The sequence below is a fragment of the Macaca mulatta genome, chromosome 20, assembly GCF_049350105.2.
Source record: "Macaca mulatta isolate MMU2019108-1 chromosome 20, T2T-MMU8v2.0, whole genome shotgun sequence".
In the NCBI taxonomy this organism is placed as follows: Eukaryota; Metazoa; Chordata; class Mammalia; order Primates; family Cercopithecidae; genus Macaca; species Macaca mulatta.
The window spans coordinates 2,484,795-2,506,112 of NC_133425.1; the positions used below are offsets into that span (position 1 = coordinate 2,484,795).

The window sequence follows — 21,318 nt, forward strand, 5'->3', positions numbered from 1 at the left end:
GAGGCCTTTGGTCAGTGCCGTGGGCAATCTACAGACAGCACAGCTGGGCCCCAACCCCAGGAAAGGGCAGAGGGATTCAGGGTCCCCTCGGAAGAATCGCCCTTCCCAGGAGAACTCAGCACCCGGCAGACCCCACAGTCAGATAGTTTCAGCCTGAGGCCCCTGCACACGCTGGCTGAGAGTGGGCGGGAAATGAGCAGGGTGCCACTCAGGTGGGGCTGTGGGCCACAGGTGGACACCTGGTCCAGCCCGGCCAGCAGCCCTGACCCGTGCTGACCCACTCTGAAGGGAAGGGGCCTGTCTCTGGTGGGCCTGGACTCCCACTCCCTGCAAGGGGGCATCTGTCCTTTCTGACTCTGACCCTGTGGAGGTGCAGGTATGGGCCCTCCCCCAAGGAACGTGTACGTCAGGCCCCCTGGGGCGAGAGAGCACCACCGTGGCCTCTGAATCCCAGGACCTGAGCTTGGAAGGGCTCCCAGAGCAAACACCGCAGCCCACAGCCTGGACTGCAGATTGTAGGGGTGGGAGCCCTGAGCCAAGTTCCAAGGAGATGGAGGCAGAACCCAGCCCCACCCCGCGGGTGGCCCTGACCCTCCTGCAGGCAGGAACAAAGGTGAGGCGCTTGACGCTAGAACCTCGGCACATCCCTGTGACCCTGTCATTTCACTGCCCCCCGGGGGAGCCAGCCTCAGCGTCACCGTCCAGCCCAAGCAGCTCCCACTGGTTAAGCCCCTCAGCTGGTCCAGGGACGCCCGGGACCCCACTCCCAGGCTGTTCCAGTGCACCCTACAGCCGTCCCCACTGCCGGTGACACCGCGCCCATGCGGTCTGTGGACACAGCTCCCTCCCTCCCGCTGTGGAAACCACCACCTTATCCAGCTGGAACCTAAGGCCTGGCCCAGGGCAGACTATTGCCAATGAGGAGGGAGAGGCGAGGGAAGGAGCAGGGAAGTGCCAGCCAGGATGAGCCCCCACAGCACCCTGGAACCCCCACTGCCCACACCCAGCTCCATGCTGCCCCGAGGAAGGGCCGGAGCTTAGAGACCCCAAGGGAAGCCTCCCCAGCCCTGTGGACAAATGCACTCGGACACACAGAGGCTGCTTTACGCACAGTTTAATCAGAGTCAAGGGCCAGGCTGGGCAGGAGGCAGGAGAGCCGGGCCTCTGCTCCCCACGCACACCCGCCTTCCTGGAGACATCAGCCTGCAGAGGCGCCCAGGCCTCTCCCTCGAGAAGGACGGGACGTGGATGAGAGGCAGGAAAGGGCAGCAGAAATGTGGGTCCCAGGCAGAGGACCACTGGGTGCCAGGATAGTGAGGCTGGAACTGGGGAGGGGCGGAAGGTGTCCACAAGGAAGGCGGGGTCTCCTCCGTCACGTGAACGCCCCTGCAGCCCCAGGGAAGGGACGGACGTGCTGGTGGATCCAGGACATGTAGCTCGTCACGCGGGCGTACACGCCGGGGACGTCGCTGTGACCGCAGAAGGTGCCCCAGCTCACCACCCCCACCTGGACCCAGGTGCAGTTCCACCTGCACACCAGGGGGCCCCCGGTGTCGCCCTGTGGGGAGACACGGCACTCAGCAAGGGCTCCCCATGTGCCTCCCCACGTGTCCCCCCCAGGAGGGGACGGACAGGTCGGTCTGGGGTCTCACCAGGCAGGAGCCGTGGTTCCCGTCCCCGGCACACAGCATGTCGTCCTTGATGAGCTGCTCAGACGGCTCAGTGTGGTTGGAAGGAAAGCGGCGGCAATAGATCTGGTTACAGAGGACGTTGCTCCTGACCTTCACCCTCACCTCCCGCAAGCTGAGGGGCCAGGGCAGTGGTTCTGCAAGGAGAGGTGTGGTGAGGCTCAGGGGCCTGGTGGAGGCAAGGCTGCGGCTTCTCATTTTGTCCAGAGCTGAGGCATACTATTCACTCACAGCTGGGCCTTCCCTGGCCGGGGGTGAGCCCCAAGGCTGCAGTCCCGGGCCCAGGAGCCCGGAACCACAGGCCTCACTCTTAGAAATGACGAGGGGCCGGGCGCTTTGGCCCACGCCTATAACCCTAGCACTTTGGGAGGCTAAGGTGACGATGAAACCCCGTCCCTACGAAAAGAAACAAAGTCAGCCGGGTGTGGTAGCTCACGCCTGTGGTTCCAGCTACCTGGGAGACTGAGGTGGGAGGATCACTTGAGCCTGGGAGTTTGAGGCTGTAGTGAGCTATGACTGCACCATTGCACTCCAGCCTGGGCGACACAGCATAACCCTGCCTCAAAAACAAGTTTTTAAATAAAAAATTTTTAAAAAAGAAACTGTTTGGGAAAAGTATGGGACCGGGACTCCGCCTGGACCGCGTTGTGGTGGGAATGAGGCTCCAGCGGCTGACGCGCTGTGGGGCCCAGGGCGAGTCCCCCGCCTCCCGTGGCTCACGGTTTATTTGCTGCAAAGGAAGAGCAGGCAACTGAGTGTGACACTGAGGATGGAGTAAACTCACAAAATGCCTGTTGGGAGGTGGACAGGAGCACCCGCATGTCACAACCCCAGAACTTGCCACTGTGACCTTATTTGGAAAAAGACCTTTGCAGACAGAATTAAGACGAGGTCATGGCTGGGCACGGTGGCTCAAGCCTGTAATCCCAGCACTTTGGGAGGCCGAGATGGGTGGATCACGAGGTCAGGAGATCGAGACCATCCTGGCGAACACAGTGAAACCCCGTCTCTACTAAAAAATACAAAAAAAAAAAAAACTAGCCGGGCGAGATGGCGGGCGCCTGTAGTCCCAGCTACTCGGGAGGCTGAGGCAGGAGAATGGCGTAAACCCCGGAGGCGGAGCTTGCAGTGAGCTGAGATCCGGCCACTGCACTCCAGCCCGGGCGACAGAGCGAGACTCCGTCTCAAAAAAAAAAAAAAAAGACGAGGTCATGTTAAATTAGAGACATCCTAAATACAGCACCCAGTGTCCATACAGGAGAAGGGAGAGGGGAGCCTGGAGAAACACGGCTGCAAGCCCAGGGGCATGGGGATGGGCAGAGGTCCCAGAAGCCGAGAAGGCATGGAACGGACTCTCCCTCGGGCCCTCTGAAAGGAAGCAGCCCTGCCCACGCCTGGAGTTTGGACGTTTCACCTCCAGAGCCGTGAGATAAACAATTCCTGCTGCTCTGAACCACCTGGCCTGTGGTCACCCGTCTCAGCAACAGCAGGAAGCCATCCGGGTGCATCTGGAGCCCAGGCCCGCACCGACATTCCAGGCCATCTCCCCACATCCCACCCAAGGGGCTCTGTTCCTGACCTCCATGTCCAATGTCACCCCAGCCGGTCACCCAGCAGGTCTTCCCCGAGGGCACGTCCAGGGAGGCGGGCGGGAGCGAGACCGGGTGGACGAGCTCAGACAGCGGCACTGGGGCTTCCAGCTTCAGCAGGGCGATGTCCGCACCACCCCGGGCACACAGGCTCTTGTTGTACCGGGGATGACGGACGATCTCAACCACCTTCGTCGGCTGGTCGTCCTCATAGAGCCTTAGCTGCCCGACCTGCACCCTGAACGCACAGGCCTCCAGCTCCTCCCTGGAGAGAGGAACGGGCACCTCTCAGAGCAAGGCTGGATGCTCAGGACCGGGGCTTTCCCTGAATCCCGGGAGGGGCCCCCGGCACACAGGACACCTGCCCGTCCCCACCCCCACTCCCACCCGCCGAGGGGACGGCAGGCTCCACTCACGGCTCGAGGCAGTGGGCGGCGGTCAGCACCCACTCTGGGTGGATGAGGGAGCCCCCGCAGATGTGCTCCCACAGGCCCTTCTCCATGCTGTAGAACCTCAAGCTGACCTGCCAGGGGAACCTCCTGGCCGAGACGTCGCAGCCCCCGACGATGCCCACCAGCTCACGCCCCGCGCCGGGCTCTGGGGAGGCAAGGGAGGGGCGTGAGGGGGCCGGACGAGGGTCTTCCCAGGGCTCAGGGGCACCAGGAAAGACCGGCAATCAGACGGTCCCCACGCCCCCGGCAGGGCTGGCGCTCTGAGCCCAGGGCGGGGGGTGGGGTCCCGGGCAGAGGGGGCACTGGGTGGGGTGGACTCGCCTGGATTCCCGGGCACGGAGCCCCCCAGGCAGGGGAGGGTCAGGAGCAGCAGCCACAGCATCTGTGGGGAGAAAGCCAGGCTTGGGGTGAGGAGATCTGAGCCCCAGCTGGGGTCTGGGAATGGAGAGGGGGGTTCGGAGTGGGCGGCATACCCGTGCCCCCGGTCTCTCTGCCTCTTCCCTGGCGTCTCTGGGAGCCCATTTATCTCTCCTACAGAGGAAGTGGGTGGGCAGGGAAGCCCCTCCTGGGCACATTCAGAATGCTGAGAGCAGGTGGGGCCAGGCGCTGAGTCCCACTGGGTGGGACTGGGTCCAGGGCACAGAACTGCAGTGTGTGAACCGTGGCCATCGGAGCTGCAGGGGTGGGAGGCAGCCCCGGTGGCAGGGGGGGGGTCTGAGAAATGGTCAACGCCTCAAAGAGAAGCAGCAGCGACACCCCAGCTAGGGAGGGAGGAAGGGAGGGATGCGTGTGTTAAAGCATAGCCCGTTCCTGTTCTCTGGCCAGGTCCCCTCCTCACCCTCACCGGGGACACCCACCGTCCTTGGGAGTGAAGGATTCACTTCCTGGTGCCTGGAGCCCGTTCTCCTCTTTGGCCCAAAATATCCGCCTCCCCAAAATAACCCTTAGTGCCTCCTATCTCACGACGGCCTCGGGCTGCGAGAACCAGCTCCAGGAGAGTGCAAGTCACCAGCCAGGGAGAGAAGGGGACAAGCCCAGGGCGCACCGAGCCGCCCGGTCCCCGACCTCTCTCTGGACCTTCCACTGCCCGGAGGTGCTGGGGTGGGAGCAAGAAAACCTGACCCAGTCTGGCCTTGTCAGCAGCTCCGAGGAATGAGGACTTGACATCCCTTTAGTCTGTTTCCAAGACCCCGAAGCTCACCCATGGGAGAGGGTCATGAGGACCCAGGAGCCCTTCCCCGCCGAACCCCCAGCACCAGTGTCCCCAGAACATCAGGATGCTGCTGGAGGTGACTGTCCCAGCGCTGGTTCCCCTGTGGAGACCCCACCTGGCCGCTCTCAGCCTCACCCAACACCCTTCTTGGCCCTGCTGGACACGGAGCTGCAGACAGAGATGCAGGAGGCAGAGGGAGCCGCAGGCATTACCCAACCTGACCCCCAGCCCCCGCCCCCCACCCACGTTGCATCATAGCCGACCCGAGGAGCCGCAGCCCCCAGAGGAAGACGCAGTGGGGACGACGCAGCCTGAGATACAGAGAGAGAACCCAGTGCCGGACCCTGGACAGAGCAGGAGCCTGGTCTCCCTCCCCGGGGGCCGTGTCTCCCTCCTCCGGGTCAGGTCTCCCTCCCCCGGGCCAGGTCTCCCTCCCCGGGGCCGTGTCTCCCTCCTCCGGGTCAGGTCTCCCTCCCCCGGGCCTGGTCTCCCTCCCCCGGGCCTGGTCTCCCTCCTCCAGGTCAGATCTCCCTCCCCCGGGCCAGGTCTCCCTCCCCCGGGCCTGGTCTCCCTCCTCCAGGTCAGGTCTCCCTCCTCGGGGCCTGGTCTCCCTCCTCAGGGTCAGGTCTCCGGCGCCCTCCCCCGGCCTGCAGGGCTGCGTTAGGATGGGGAGTTTGAGCTCAGTTAGAGACCAGCCATAGAAACGCAGAGAGAGGCTGCAGCGCCGCCCGCAGCCCTCTCCCCGCGCTCTCTCCTCCCTGCCCGCACAGCCAGCAGCCTGCTCCAGCTCTCTGTGTCCCACGGCCACGGTGGCATCCTCTAGGTCTGGGAGCGACAGCAAATGCACGCGGATCTGCTGCAACCTCAGGTCTTGCCTCCTCAGAATAAAAATTCGACTGAGGGGCAGACGTCAGGAGAGACTGAGGCAAGTTTTAGAGCAGGAGTGACAGTTTATTAAAACGCTTTAGAGGCTGGGTGCGGTGGTTCACGCCTGTAATCCCAGCACCATGAGAGGCCAAGGTGGGAAGACCACTTAAGGCCAGGAGTTCGAGACCAGCCTGGCCAAGGTAGTGAAATCCTGTCTCTACTAAAAATACAAAAATTAGCCGGGCGTGGTGGCACATGCCTGTAATCCCAGCTACGTGGGAGGCTGAGGCAGGAGAATTGCTTGAACCTGGGAGGCGCAGGTTGCAGTGAGCCGAGATCACACCACTGCACTCCAGCTTGGGTGACAGAGTGAGAACCTGTCTCAAAATAATAATAATAATTAAGAAAGAAAAGTGAGCAGCTTTAGAGCAGGAACAAAATGAAGGCAAGTACACTTGGAAAAGGCCCAAGCAGGCAACTCAAAAGGCTAGTGTGCAGTTCGACCTTTGACTAGGGGTTGTTTTTTTGAGACGGAGTCTCGCTCTGTCACCCAGGCTGGAGCGCAGTGGTGCCATCTCGACTCACTGCAAGCTCCACCTGATGGGTTCAAACGATTCTCCTGCCTCAGCCTCATAATTAGCTGGGATTACAGACATGCATCACCACGCCCAGCTATTTTTTATATTTTTAGTAGAGACGGGGTTTCACCATGTTGGCCAGGCTGGTCTTGAACTCCTGACCTTGTGATCCGCCTGCCTTGGCCTCCCACAGTGCTGGGATGACAGGCGTGCTCCCGGGGTCTCGCATCCCTTCTCTGTGATTCCTCCCATGGGTGGGCTGTCCGCATGTGCCGTGGTCTGCTAGCGCTCGGGACGGGAGCGTGTGTGGTGCGTTGGCTGGAGCTGTGCTTGTGCTCACTTGAGATGCTCTTCAAGACCAGCTGCAGATACCTTGAAGGCCACAGACCAGTTAAACTCCGCCATTTTGCTTCTTAGTGGGCCTGCTCCGGCCCGCTCGCCCAGCTCCGGAGATCGTACTGGGAAGCGGCTGATCACGTTTCAGGTGTTTGCTCTCTGCTGGGAGACTGTCGTTCCCTGGTGCCAGCTGCAACAAGTATTATGTTAGCGAGGCAGCTAACAACCGCCTGACCATCACCCGAAGGTCTCCCGACATCCTGGTGTGTGGGAGGGGAGCCCTCTCCTGCCCTGCCCATGCCTGACCGGTTGCCGCTGTCACAGGCCCAGCAATCGTAAGTGACCAGCAGGACACGTTCCTGTGACGAACAGCCACACTCGGAGAAGTTTGTTTCCCACCCAAAATCTCCTTCCTCTGGAAACCTGGGTGGGCGCCGCTCAGCCCCTTGGTCTGGCTCTCGGTCCCTCGCAGTCCTTCTCTCTTGCTTCCTCCCTCACCGTGGGATACCCTGGCTCCCCATTGGCCTTCCACCACCATGGGTGGTTCCCGAGGCCTCCCCAGAAGCCAAGCAGATACTGACACCATGCCCGTGCAGCCTGCAGAACTACAAGCCTCTGTTCCCTCTCCTTTTCTATTTTTTTTTTTTTTTTTTTGAGATGGAGTCTTGCTCTGTCGCCCAGGCCAGAGTGCAGTGGCATGATCTCAGCTCACCGCAGCCTCTGCCTCCTGGGTTCAAGTGATTCTCCTGCCTCAGCCCCTGGAGTAGCTGGGACTACAGGCACACACCACCACACCTGTCTAATTTTGTATTTTTAGTAGGAACGGGGGTTTCACCCTGTTGGCCAGGCTGGTCTCGAACTCCCGACCTCAAGTGATCCGCCCACCTCGGCCTCCCAAAGTGCGGGGATTACAGGCGTGAGCCACCGTGCCCGGCCTGACTTTCCTTTCTCCTCTCCTTTCCTTTTCCCAGGCTATTGCTCTGTCACCCAGGGACATGATCTCAGCTCATTCAATCTCTACCTCTCAGGCTCAAGCCATCCTGTCCTCAGCCTCCAGAGTAGCTGGGACTACAGGTGTGCGCTACCACGCCCAGCTAATTTTCTTTTCTTTTCTTTTCTTTTCTTTTCTTTTTTTTTTTTTTTTGAGGTGGAGTCTCGCTCTGTTGCCCAGGCTGGAGTGCAGTGGTGGTGCAATCTCCGCTCACTGCAAGCTCCGCCTCCCGGGTTTACGCCATTCTCCTGCCTCAGCCTCCCGAGTAGCTGGGACTACAGGCGCCCACCACCGCGCCCGGCTAATTTTTTGTATTTTTAGTAGAGATGGGGTTTCACTGTGTTAGCCAGGATGGTCTCGATCTCCTGACCTCGTGATCCACCTGCCTCAGCCTCCCAAAGTGCTGGGATTACAGGCGTGGGCCACTGTGCCCAACCACACCCAGCTAATTTTCTTATTTTTAGCAAAGACAGGGTTTCACTGTGTCACCCAGGATGGTCTCAAACTCCTCAGCTCAAGATTCTCCCACCTCGGCCCTCCCAAAGTGCTGGGATTACAGGTGTGACTCACTGCCTGCACAGTGGGCCCGGTGTGGTGGCTCATGCCTGTAATCCCAGCACTTCAGAAGGCTGAAGCGAGAGGATCACTTGAGGTCAGGAGTTTGAGATCAGCCTGGGCTGCACATTGAGACCCCATCTTTTTTTTTTTTTTTTTTTTTTTTTTTGAGACAGAGTCTCACTGTCGCCCAGGCTGCAGTGCAATGGCGCGATCTCGGCTCACTGCAACCTCCGTCTCCCAGGTTCAATCAAATCTCCTGCCTCAGTCTCCCGAGTAGCTGGGACTACAGGCGCCCACCACCACGCCAGGCTCATTGTTTGTATTTTTAGTAGAGACAGGGTTTCACCATGTTGGTCAGGCTGGAGACCCTATCTCTTAAAAATATAAATTAAAAATTAGGCTCGGTGGCACGCACCCGTGGTCTTAGCTACTTGGGAGGCTGAGGCGAGAGAATGGCTGTGTTACGGGAAAGGGGTCCCGATCCAGACCCCAAGAGCGGGTTCTTGGATCTCTCACAAGAAAGAATTCAGGGCGAGTCCATAGAGTAAAGTGAAAACAAGTTTATTAGGAAGTAAAGGAGTAAAGAATGGCTACTCTGGCCGGGCGCGGTGGCTCGTGCCTGTAATCCCGGCACTTTGGGAGGCTGAGGCAGGCAGGTCATGAGGTCAGGAGTTCGAGACCAGCCCGGCTAACACACTGAAACCCTGGCTCTACTAAAAATACAAAAAATTAGCCGGGCGTGGTGGCGGGCGCCTGTAAACCCAGATACTCAGCTAGGCTGAGGCAGGAGGATGCCAAGAACCCAGGAGGCAGAGGTGGCAGTGAGCCGAGATCATTCCACTGCACTCCAGCCTGGGTGACAGTGCAAGACTCCATCTCCAAAAAAAAAAAAAAGAATGGCTACTGCATAGACAAAGCAGCCCCGAGGACCACTGGTTCTCTGTTTTTGTGGTTATTTCTTGATGATCTGCGAAATGAGGGGTGGATGATTCATACCTCCCCTTTTTAGACCGTGTATGGTGACTTCCTGACATTGCCATGGCGCTGGTGGGAGTGTGGCAGTGAGGACAACCAGAGGTCACTCTCGTCGCCATCTTGGTTTTGGTGGGATTTGGGCGGCTCCTTTGCTGCAACCTGTTTTATCAGCAAGGTCTTTATGACCTGTATCTTGTGCTGACCGCCTGTCTCACCCTGTGACTCAGAATACCATAACTGTCTGGGAACGTGGCCCCATAGGTCCCAGTCTCATGTTACCCAGCCCCATTCAAGATGGAGTTGCTCTGGTTCACGTGCCTCTGACAGCTTGAGCCCAGGAGGTTGGCGCTGCCCTGAGCCATGACTGCACCGCTACACTCCAGCCTGGCAGGCAGGGCTACACTCTCTTTTTTTTTTTTTTTTTTTTTTGAGACGGAGTCTCGCACTGTCACCCAGGCTGGAGTGCAGTGGCTGGATCTCAGCTCACTGCAAGCTCCGCCTCCCGGGTTCACGCCATTCTCCTGCCTCCGCCTCCCGAGTAGCTGGGACTACAGGCGTCCGCCACCTCGGCCGGCTAGTTTTTTGTATTTTTTAGTAGACTAAAAAAAAAAAAAAAAATTCCAGGAACATGAAGATAATGAGTGACGGTTACATTGTGCGTCTTGTGGCAACATTGTAGGTAATTTATCACCTAGCCTGAAACTACAGGGAAAGAAACGCAAATACCCTGAAACAGTTTCCCGCCTGGCACGGTGCGGGGACTTCACACGCCTCCTGCTCAGGCCTCTCTGGGCCTGACCCAGGTCACAGACCTCACGTTTCCCAGGCTGCTCTGAGCCACTTTTCTTTCTCACATCCATGAGGTGGGCTCGGTGCAGCTTTCTGAACCTCGCCCTGAGTATCTCTTCATCTGCCCGCTCATTTTTATCCTCTAAGACATCTGCAAAGCAAAAATAAAATTATAAGCCCTCAACCAGCAAAACGGACCACTCCTCTCCTCCAAGGGGATTCTGAAGCGGCTCAAAACACTAGTTCAGGCCACGCTGGGAAAGGGGATTGGAAACGCCTCATTACACCCTCCTCCCTTTGGGATTCAGGCACTGCTGACCAGCCTTAACATTAAAACAGAGATCTTTTTTTTTTTTTTTAGAGGGAATCTCACTCTGTTGCCCAGGCTGGATTGCAGTGGCATGATCTTGGCTCACTGCAACCTCCGCCTCCCGGGTTCAAGCGATTCTCATGCCTCAGCCTCCTAAGTAGCTGGGATTACAGGTGCCCACCATCACGCCCGGCTAATTTTTGTATTTTTAGTAGAGATAGGGTCTTGCCATGTTGCCCAGGCTGGTCTCAAACTCCTGATCTTAAGTAATCTGCCCATCTTGGCCTCCCAAAGTGCTGAGATTACAGGTGTGAGCCACCACGCCCAGCCCCAAAATGTATTTCTTCGATATATTTTTAAATGGCCCTGCAAAGCTGCCTCTTGTGGGCGAAATTTACGTTTTGTAGAGAATTGTCTTCCCTTACTAGGCTTTTTTTTTTTTTTTTTTTTTTTTTTTTTTTTTGAGATGGAGTTTCGCTCTTGTTGCCCAGGCTGGAGTGCAGTGGCGCGATCTTGGCTCACCGCAACCTCTGCCTCCCAGGTTCAAGCAATTCTCCTGCCTCAGCCTCCCGAGTAGCTGGGACTACAGGCGCCTGCCAACACACCCAGCTAATTTTGTATTTTTAGTAGAGACGGGGTTTCTCCATGTTGGTCAGGCTGGTCTCAAACTCCCGACCTCAGGTGATCTGCCTGCCTCAGCCTTCCAAAGTATTAGGATTACAGATGTGAGCCACTGCGCCCAACCCTTACTAAGTATTTTCAGGAGCGTCTAGCACCTTTTAAGGTCTGGTAAGAGACATTTGCCATCTATTCTCTCTGAAGCCTGTTACCTGGAGGCTTCATCTACATAACAAGAACCTTGGTTTCACGATTCTGTGACTTTAGCCCCATTTTTTCCTGCAGACTTCAACTCTTTAGGCAAAATTTAACTCTTTCAATCAACTACCAGCCAGGAAATCTTTGAATCCACCTATGACCGGGAAGCTCCCCTCAGACATCCCACCTTTGCAGACTGAACCAACGTGCACCTTACATGTATTGACTGATGTCTGCCTATAACTTTGGTATCCCTAAAATATATAAAACCAAGCTGGAGACCAGAGGAGTGGCTCACACCTGTATCCCAGCACTTTGAGAGGCCGAGGTGAGCAGATCACTTGAGGTCAGGAGTTTGAGACCAGCCTGGCCAACAGGGGGAAACACCATCTCTATTAAAAATACAAAAAAAAAAGCTGGGCACAGTGGCTCACGTCTGTAATCCCAGCACTTTGAGAGGCTGAGGAGGGTGGATCACTTGAGGTCAGGAGTTCAAGACCAGCCTGGCCAACATGGCGAAACCCTGTCTCTACTAAAAATACAAAAATTAGCCATGCGTGGTGGCACACGTCTGTAATCCCAGCTACTTGGGAGGCTGAGGCAAGAGACTTGCTTGGACCTGGGAGGCAGATGGTGCAGTGAGCCAAGTAGCCAAGTAGATTACAGGTGCCCGCCATCACGCCTAACTTTTGTATTTTTACTGTAGACAGGGTTTCACCATGTTGCTGAGGCTGGTCTTGAACTCCTGACCTAGCGATCCGCCTGCCTCGGCCTCCCAAAATGTTGGGAATACAGGCTTGAGCCACCGTGCCCGGCCTCAAGACAATTTACATCTCTAGAAGGGTGCGTCTCATGGATGGAGCAATGGCGACGGCACACTTGAACAAGGGAGGTAAAGGGGTTCTTATCCCTGACACAGGTAGCCCCTACTGCTGTGTCGTTCCCCTATCGGCTGGGGTTGGACCGCACAGTCTAAGCTAATTCCAGCTGGCTACTTTAAAGAGAGCAGGGGTACGAGTCGGAGTGGCAGAGTGAGTAGTCTGGCGGGAAGGATGGTTACAGAACAGGTGACTCAGGATGAGTCAGGGCGGAGCAGGTGACCAGGGGTGACTCGGGTCAAAGCAGGTGACCGGGGAAGAGATGTGAGCTACTGATTAGAACTGGTGGGAAAGTTGTTTACTGAAACTAGAGGCAAAGGGGCAAAGAGAACCCGGAAGTTAAACTTTAAAACGGAGAATCAAAGAATAAGAAAGCTGAACTAACTCACATGCTGATGCTTTGAAGAGAAACTCGGAGTTCACTGTATTTAACACAGTGAGCTGAGATGGCCTCGCTGCACCCCAGGTGGCGACAGGACAAGACTCTCTCCAGAAAAAAAAAAAAAAAAAAAAAAAAAACCCAGCTGCAGCCCAGCCACCTTCACAGGTTCTCAAGACATCCTGAGGCTGTGTCACGGCCAAATCCTTAACCTTGGCAAAATAAGCTTCTAAATCGATTGAGACCTATCTCGAATACTTTTTGGCTTACATGTCATTTGTAATAAATCTGTAATAGTAAATAAAGCATTTCCGTGAGTTCCATGAGCCACTCTAGCAAATCGTTGGACCCAAGAACGGGGTCCTGGGAATGGCCTATTTGTAGCCAGGTCAGACAGAAATCGTGGGTGACCCACGGGTAACCATGGTCCGATGCCTGGCAGGTCAGTGTGCCAATCCCAAGGGCTGAAGGGCTGTAGCAGAGAAGGTTTTTTTTTTTTTTTAAGACAGAGTCTTGCTCTTGTTGCCCAGGCTGCAGTGCAGTGGCATGGTCTCGGCTCACTGCAACCTCCGCCTCCTGGGTTCAAGCGATTCTCCTACCTCAATCTCCTGAGTAGCTGGGGTTACAGGTGCCCGCTACCACGCCCAGCTAGTATTTGTATTTTTAGTAGAGATGGGGTTTCACCATGTTGGCCAGGATGAGGATGGTCTCAATCTCTTGACCTCATGATCCGCCTGCCTCGGCCTCCCAAAGTGTTGGGATTACAGGCGTGAGCCACCGCACCCAGCCTAAAATTCTTTTTTTTTTTTTTTTTTTTTTTGAGACGGAGTCTCGCTCTGTCGCCCAGGCTGGAGTGCAGTGGCCGGATCTCAGCTCGCTGCAAGCTCCACCTCCCGGGTTCACGCCATTCTCCTGCCTCAGCCTCCCAAGTAGCTGGGACTACAGCTGCCCGCCACCACGCCCAGCTAATTTTTTTGTATTTTTAGTAGAGACGGGGTTTCACCGTGTTAACCAGGATGGTCTCGGTCTCCTGACCTCGTGATCCACCCACCTCGGCCTCCCAAAGTGTTGGGATTACAGGCGTGAGCCACTGCGCCCAGCCTTTTCTTTACAGATGCATATATCCCCCCACAAAAGATGACTTTGCAGGGCCATTTCAAAATAGTTTTTGTTTTGTTTGTGTGTGTTTTTTTTTTTTTTTTTGAGATGGAATCTTGCTCTGTCCCCCAGGCTGGAGTGCAGCGGTGCGATCTCGGCTCACTGCAAGCTCCGCCTTCTGGGTTCACGCCATTCTCCTGCCTCAGCCTCCAGAGTAGCTGGGACTATAGACTCCTGCCACCGTGCCCGGCTAATTTTTTGTATTTTTAGTACAGATGGGGTTTCACCATGTTAGCTAGGATGGTCTCGATCTCCTGACCGTGTGATCCGCCTGCCTCGGCTTCCCAAAGTGCTGGGATTATAGGTGTGCGCCACCGCACCTGGCCTCTTTTTAGTTTTTTGTAGAGATGGGATCTCACTGTTTCCCAAGCTGGTCTCGAACTCCGGGGTGCAAATGATCCTCCCACCTGAGCCTCTCAAAGTGCTGGAATTCTAGGTGTGAGCTGTCGTGTCTAGCCTGAGAAAGGGGAACCCTTGTGTGGATGTATTAATTTCCTGCCACTGCTGTAACACATTACCACAAACATGGTGGCTTAAAACAATGGAAGTTATTTATGTGTTTATGTCCTGTCCTGTCTTCTTGGCATGATGGCTGTGCCACTCCCTGCTGCCTCCAGGGCCGTGCTGTCCCCTCCTGCTTGCGTCCCCTCTGTGGAACCCTCTTTTTTTTTTTTTTTTTTCAGATGGAGTTTCGCTGTGTCACCCAGGCTGGAGTGCAATGGCGTGATCTCCGCCTCCCAGGTTCTAGCAATTCTTGAGCCTCAGCCTCCCAAGTAGCTGGGATTCCAGGTCACCACGCTCGGCTGATTTTTGTAGTTTTAGTAGAGACAGGGTTTCACCATGTGACCCAGGCTAGTCCCAAACTCCAGACCTCACACGATCTGCCTGTCTTGGCCTCCTAGTGCTGAGCTGACAGGCGTGAGCCCCCGTACCCAGCGAGCCCCTCTTATTGGAAAGACATATAAGATCCCATTCAGGGCCCACCTGGATAATCTCCTCTCAGCACCCTTAACTGAATCACATCATGTGCTACCTGAGACACAAAGGTTCCGGGAACTCAGACATGGACATATCTTTGGGGAGCCACCACTGAGGAGGGGACAAGAGTGCACCAACCCCTTGGAAGATAATCTAGCCACACTTAGTGACATTAGGGGTACTTGTGTCCTCTCCTGGGCAGACTGCCCAGAGAGATTTCTCACACAGAAGAAGACCAGGTACCATCTGAACAGGAGTGTATCTGGAGATGGGGTGGGAGGAGGCCACAGACCGGGTAAGCTCAGTGCTGCGGGACAGGAAGACACCCCCAAACAAGAATCCTTGCCACAGGCTCTGCTCCGGGGGAACTGACGGGAGACCAGGACCTAGAGCAAACCCTGGGAAAGGTGCCCAGCTCACCCTGCATTCGAGTCCTGCCAGGGAACACGGCAACGAAGGGTGTGATGGCCCCAAGTGGATTTCACAGCACCGGGGAATCCGAGAGGTTCCGTCCAATTGCCGGATCCCGGCACCAGGAGCACGGGCCCTGGTTTTTCCTCCAGGTCCCAAGGCCAGCAGGGTTTCTCCTTCGATGGTCCTTCTGTCTGTCCTCCAGGGCTCCCTCCTCCTCTCCCCCAGCACAGCAGGCTGCCCCCGCTGCCTGCCTCCTTCACTGGGTGCCCCCCCCGCACCCCTGTACCCCCAGGTGGGAGGACTACTGGACGGCCAGCGGCCAAACCTACGCGTGTGACCTGCAGTGTATTTCACCGCCGTAGGTGAAACCTGAGAACCGCGGGGGCAAAGGTAGAACTTTTTTTTTTCCTTTCATGTCTAGTCCTGCAGAGAGGACTTTTATTTACTAAGTGAAATCATTTTTCCCTCTCAAGCTCTAAGTCTGTTTGATTCAGCCAACTGAATCCAGACATTTCCAGTCAATGGCCCCCATGGTTCTGGCTGGTTCATTCATTCATTCATTCATTCATTCCACGGATAACTCACTAAGCACACACCACAGGTCAGGCACTGCTCCAGACACCAAGAATACAGCAGTGAACGCACAGGCAAATGTCCCTGCTCTCCTGGATCCACAAGAGGGCACGACCCAGGAAACACGTTTCAGAGCCACATTACCTGAGCCTCCAAAAGGTTGAGAAATGCTGTGTAGCTAATACACCCCGAAATGCCTGCACCAAGTGAGTGCATCTGTGTACATCTGCTCCAGCACACACACGTATGTAAGTGGGTGTAAATGTGAGCGATTTCTGTAGCCCTGAAAGCCCATCGTAGAAGCTGAAGTTTGTTTAAAAAAAAAAAAAATTAACAGTGCCCGGGGCGGGGCGGGGAGTGTCGGGCACGGTGGCTCACGTCTGTAATCCCAACACTTTGGGAGGCTGAGGTGGGCAGATCACCTGATGTCAGGAGATGGAGACCAGCTCTGGCCAACATGGCAAAACCCCATCTCTACTAAAACTACAAAAAACGAGTCAGGCATGGTGCTGCACGCCTGTAATCCCAGCTACATGGGAGGCTGAGGCAGGAGAATCACTTGAACCCAGGAGGCAGAGACTGCAGTGAGCCGAGATCGCGCCATTGCACTCCAGCCTGGGTAACAAGAGCGAAACTCAGTCTCAAAAAAAAAAAAAAAAAAAAAAAAACCGGCCGGGTGCGGTGGCTCAAGCCTGTAATCCCAGCACTTTGGGAGGCCGAGACGGGCAGATCACGAGGTCAGGAGTTCCAGACCATCCTGGCTAACACGGTGAAACCCCGTCTCTACTAAAAAATACAAAAAACTAGCCGGGCGAGGTGGTGGGCGCCTGTAGTCCCGGCTACTCGGGAGGCTGAGGCAGGAGAATGGCGTAAAAACCCGGGAGGCGGAGCTTGCAGTGAGCTGAGATCCGGCCACTGCACTCCACCCTGGGCGACATAGCGAGACTCCGTCTCAAAAAAAGAAAAAAAAAAAAAAACAAAAAAAAAACAAAGTGTCAGGCTACCTTGCTAAGAAACTGAAGTTTCCCAAGCTGGCTTCAGATGGTGGCTGCGGCATCCAACCGACCGTCCACGCACATGGGAATCCCAGGAGCCCAACCCCGCCTGGCTGCAGCCCCATGTCAGGAGAGCTGGTCCAACCTGCTGCCCCGCCTCCCCACGCCCCTCCTGCTGGGTGCGGTGAGGGCTGAGAGCCCAGACGCCCTGGTGTGTGACTCTGTAGAGGAGTGACTGCGGGTCTGTCTGCCCTGCCTCAAACATCTCGGACACCAGTCACTGCCCCACTGTCCTGGCCAAAGTGTGTCCTTTGTGCCCCAACACAAGCACAGCCCACTCGGCAGGCAGGGTCTGGGCTCAGGCATCCGACGTCCCTGGAGGGGTCCCCACAGGCTCGGCGCTGAGCCTTTCCCGGGGGCAGCCCTACACTGACACCCCCACTCCAGGGCCATGGCCGTGTCCCCTGAGGCACCAGCGTTTCCCGGCAGGGCCACCAGGGGGCGGCAGGCAGCCCGGGAGGCCGACTGACCCGGTGCTCCGCCTGGGTGGACACAATGCGCTGGGGTCCCGCCTGGGTGGACATGATGCGCTGGGTCCCGCCAGACCTCCCCGCAGCTCTCTCTGCCTGGCTGGCCATCTGTTCAGCCCTGTTGACAAACCTCCCCTGGTCTCCTGCTCCAGTGTCCACCCTGCCGCAGGCCCCTCTGCTGACCCCTGCTGCCGTCGCTTGGGTCCCGGCACAGCCTTCTTGCCTCTGCCCGCCCCCTCCCTGGCTGCCTCCCCCATGGGGCTTCACGCACCTGCACAGCCTGGACAGCCAGGTCTACACTGCACCGGGTCCCAGGCTCCTGGTGCCCAACAGGACCCAACCTGAGCTCCCCGCCCGACCCCCGGCCACCCAGACCTGCAGACCTGGCATCCCCCAGCCACCCAAACACTAAGCCAGGAGGTCACCCTGGACTCCCCCTGCCCTCCCGCTCCCTGCAAGTCTGAGTCCCAGGTACCCCTCCGTCCACCTCTCTGCGTGGCCCTGTCCACACCACCGAGCCCCCACACCCCACATTTCTGCAGGAGCGCGGCTGACAGGCTCCCCCAGGGGTCCCGCCCCTCCCAGCTGCTCCACAGCTCTGACCCAAGCAGAATGCGAATCACTCGTGTTATGAAGACCCTACTCTGGTGCCCCTCTGCCCGCAGGCGAGAGTCTGAATTCCTTGCTGGGCTCGATTCAGGCAGCTCCACCCCCTGAGCCCTCAGCCTGGCCATTCCGAAGCATCTCCTGGCCCACTCTCTCTGACCGCACCCTTCACCGCTGCGTCCCAGAAACTTCATGCCCACCTCAACGCCACCTCCTCCGGGAAGCCTGCCCGGATCTGTGAGCGTGCCGGGGCCTTTTCCACCGTCCTCACAATAGTGTAGCTCTGGCTCTGCAGCAACCCCCACCTTGCTGACCATCTCCCCAGCGGCCTGTCAGCTCGGAACGGAGGTGGTGGCAGGAACAGATCCTCCTTTACCCCAGCACGGTGCTGGCCCAGCATAAACACATTCAGGGAGCCTCTGTTGTCTTGAAAAGAACAGAGAGTAAACATGAAGTTGGGCCTGGTGTGGTGGCTCATGTCTGTAATCCCAGCACTTTGGGAGGCCGAGGCAGGTGGATCACCTGAGGTTAGGAGTTCGAGACCAGCCTTGCCAACATGGTGAAACCCCGTCTTTACAAAAATACAAAAATTAGGCTGGGCACGGTGGCTCACACCTATAATCCCAGCACTTTGGGAGGCTGAGGACGGTGGATCAAGAGGTCAGGAGATCAAGACCATCCTGGCTAACACGGTGAAACCCCATCTCTACTAAAAATACAAACAATTAGCCGGGCGTGGTGGCGGGCGCCTGTAGTCCCAGCTACTCGGGAGGCTGAGGCAGGAGAATGGCAGGAACCCGGGAGGCAGAGCTTGCAGTGAGCCGAGATCGCGCCACTGCACTCCAGCCTGGGAGACAGAACAAGACTCTGTCTCAACAAAAAAAAACTAAAACAATAATAAAAATGTTGAATTATAGAGTGGGCCAGGCACAGTGGCTCATGCTGCAATCCTGGCACTTTGGGAAGCCAAAGTGGGACGATTGCTTGAGCCCAGGAGTTTGAGACCAGCCTGGGCAAAGTGGTAAAACCCAGTCTCTACAAAAGGTACAAAAATTAGTGGGGTGTAGATTAGTGGGGTGTGATGGTTCACGCCTATAGTCCCAGCTACTCAGGAGGCTGAGGTGGGAGGATCGCTCGAGACTGGGGAGGTCAAGGCTCCAGTGAGCCAGGATTGCACCACTGTACTCTAGCCTGGGAGGCAGAGTGAGACTCTCTTAAAATTAAATCAAATTATATTAAATTAGCCATGCATAGTGGCTCACACCTCTAATCCCAGCACTTTGGGAGGCTGAGGCAGGAGGGTCCCTTGGGCCCAGGAATTTGAGACCAGCCGGGGCAACACAGGGAGACCCTGTCTCTAAATCTATTACTTATTTATTTTTGAGACGGAATCTCTCTACGTCTCGCGGGCTGGAGTGCAGTGGTATGATCTCAGCTCACTGCAACCTCCACCCAGCGGGTTCAAGTGATTCTCCTGCCTCAGCCTCCTGAGTAGCTGGGATTACAGATGCCCGCCACCACACCCCGCTAAGTTTTGTATTTTTAGTAGAGATGGGTTTTCATCATGTTGGTCAGGCTGGTCTCGAACTCCTGACCTCGAGTGATCCACCCACCTTGGCTTCCCAAAGGGCTGGGATTACAGGCGTGAGCCACTGTGTCCAGCCAAGGGCTGCGATTTAGAGGATGCCGGAAAGAGCCACCGGGGCGGCTGGGGTGGGAGGGCGGGGCATGCGGGTGGGGCACTGCTCGGGGAAAGGCATGGAGGCAGGAAGCAGCACAGGTGTGCAGGGGTGAGGCTGGGGCAGAGGGATGACGTGGAGGGAACACAGCAGGGGCAGGCCACTCCTGCCCCGTCCAAGGGCTCTTGATCTCAGCAGCATCTATCAGAGGCAGAACAGGCTGCAGTGCGGGAGAGAGAGGAGGGTACCTGACCCGCCCACATGCACCAGGACAAGAATGCTGCACGCAGGGCCAGGTGGAGGGAAGGTCACGCCCCAGGCACCCCAGTCTGTGGGCTTTTCCGTCTGTTTCAGAGGGTTGGGGGCCAAAAAGCCCTTGGCTCCTGGCTGGACTCTCCCTGCCCGGGTTTCCCGGGGCTGCTGCCACTGCACCGGGCGCGCTCTTTATTCTCTGCAGCGCTCACGCCAGTCATTCCAACTGTGCCGGCCAGGAGCAGGACTGCAGACCCATCTCTCACCCCAATCTGGTCCCGGCCTCTCTCTTCGCTGACAGAGGTGATCAATTTGGGGATTAGCAGTGACAGGCATTCACTGAGGCCCACCTCTTTGGGAGCGCAGAAAATCAAAGCTGTAGGTCGCGGCACAGGGAAACGGAAACGGCCCAGACTTTGCTCCCCCCGCACCACTCTTCTGGCGGATGAGGCCCTGTGAGCCTGGTGACCACCACCCAGCAAGCAGCACAGTCAGGAGGGAGGGAGCGGGCTTTGCGCCTTCTCCCCACCCAGCCTCCCAGCCTGGGGAATTTGAGACGAGAAGACACCAAGACACCCCTAGACTCTCTGGGGCCAGTCAGAGGCTGAGGGCCCAGGCCTCTGTGGTTAGGGGGTTCCCTCAGGGAGCTCGGGAGGAGCCCTGCAGAACACGGTAGGATCGGGTCACAGCCTCTGAGCAGTATCTTTTGAAACCCTCATCCTGGCTGGTTGAGCTGCAGGGGAGACCCCCAGAGAGTCAAGGACATGTCCTCAATTGGAGGAGGAAGTGGGGTACATCCGGGCTGGCTGGAGGTGCAGGAACCAGAGTGATTTTTTTCCTTTGCCTTTTTTTTTTTTTTTCTTGAGACGAGTCTCGCTCTGTCTCCCAGGCTGGAGTGCAGTGGTGCAATCTCAGCTCACTGCACGCTCCAACTCCCAGGTTCACACCGTTCTGCCTCAGCCTCCTGAGTAGCTGGGACCACAGACGCCCGCCACCACGCCTGGCTAATTTTTTGTATTTCTAGTTTCACCGTGTTAGCCAGGATGATCTCGATCTCCTGACCTCGTGATCCGCCTGCCTCGGCCTCCCAAAGTGCTGGGATTACAAGTGTGAGCCACTGCGGTTTTGTTTTTTCGAGACACTGTCTCGCTCTGTCGCTCAGGCTGGAGTGCAATGGCATGATCTCAGCTCACCGCAACCTCCACCTCCCGGATTCAAGTGATTCTCCTGCCTCAGCCTCCCGAGTAGCTGGGATTACAGATGCCCGTCACCATGCTCAGCTAACTTTTGTATTTTTAATAGAGACAGGTTTCTACCATGTTGGCCAGGCTAGTCTTGAACTCCTGACCTCAGGTGATCCGCCCACCTTGGCCTCCCAAAGTGCTGGGATTGTAGGCGTGAGCCTCCACACGCAGCCCTCCAGAGCCATTTTTTTATTGATGTAGGGGTTTTCTATATCCCAGATTTTTATTTTTATTTTTATTTTTTTTTGAGACGGAGCTCATTCTGTCGCCCAGGTTGGAGTGCAGTGGCACAATCTCAGCTCACTGCAACCTCCGCCTCCCGGGTTCAAGCAATTCTCGTGCCTCGGCCTCCCCAGGAGCTGGGGTGGTGTACACCACCATACCCAGCTAACTTTTGTATTTTTTAGTAAAGACAGGGTTTCACCATGTTGTCCAGGCTGGTCTGGAACTCCTGACCTCAAGTGATCCGC

General features: G+C 56.7%; 1 protein-coding gene across 5 annotated transcripts; it reads right to left on the reverse strand.

Moving 5' to 3' along the window:
- Positions 1-1,099: 1,099 nt before the first annotated feature.
- LOC722432 (mastin-like) lies at positions 1,100-20,025 on the reverse strand. Of its 5 annotated transcripts, XM_077985289.1 has the most exons (8): positions 19,871-20,025; positions 6,518-6,913; positions 4,203-4,490; positions 4,051-4,111; positions 3,694-3,874; positions 3,268-3,542; positions 1,653-1,825; positions 1,100-1,558 (listed from the first exon to the last, which is right to left on the reverse strand). In XM_077985289.1, the coding sequence occupies exons 3-8, from the start codon at positions 4,302-4,304 to the stop codon at positions 1,373-1,375; spliced, it is 978 nt and encodes a 325-aa protein (XP_077841415.1). In that variant the 5' UTR covers positions 4,305-4,490; positions 6,518-6,913; positions 19,871-20,025; the 3' UTR covers positions 1,100-1,372. The 5 variants fall into 5 exon arrangements, with proteins under 5 accessions (XP_077841415.1, XP_077841416.1, XP_077841414.1 ...); XM_077985290.1 differs by lacking the exons at positions 6,518-6,913; positions 19,871-20,025 and adding an exon at positions 4,587-4,766; XM_077985288.1 differs by lacking the exons at positions 6,518-6,913; positions 19,871-20,025 and adding an exon at positions 4,587-4,765 and having other exon boundaries at positions 4,203-4,374.
- Between the last annotated feature and the right edge of the window lie 1,293 nt (positions 20,026-21,318).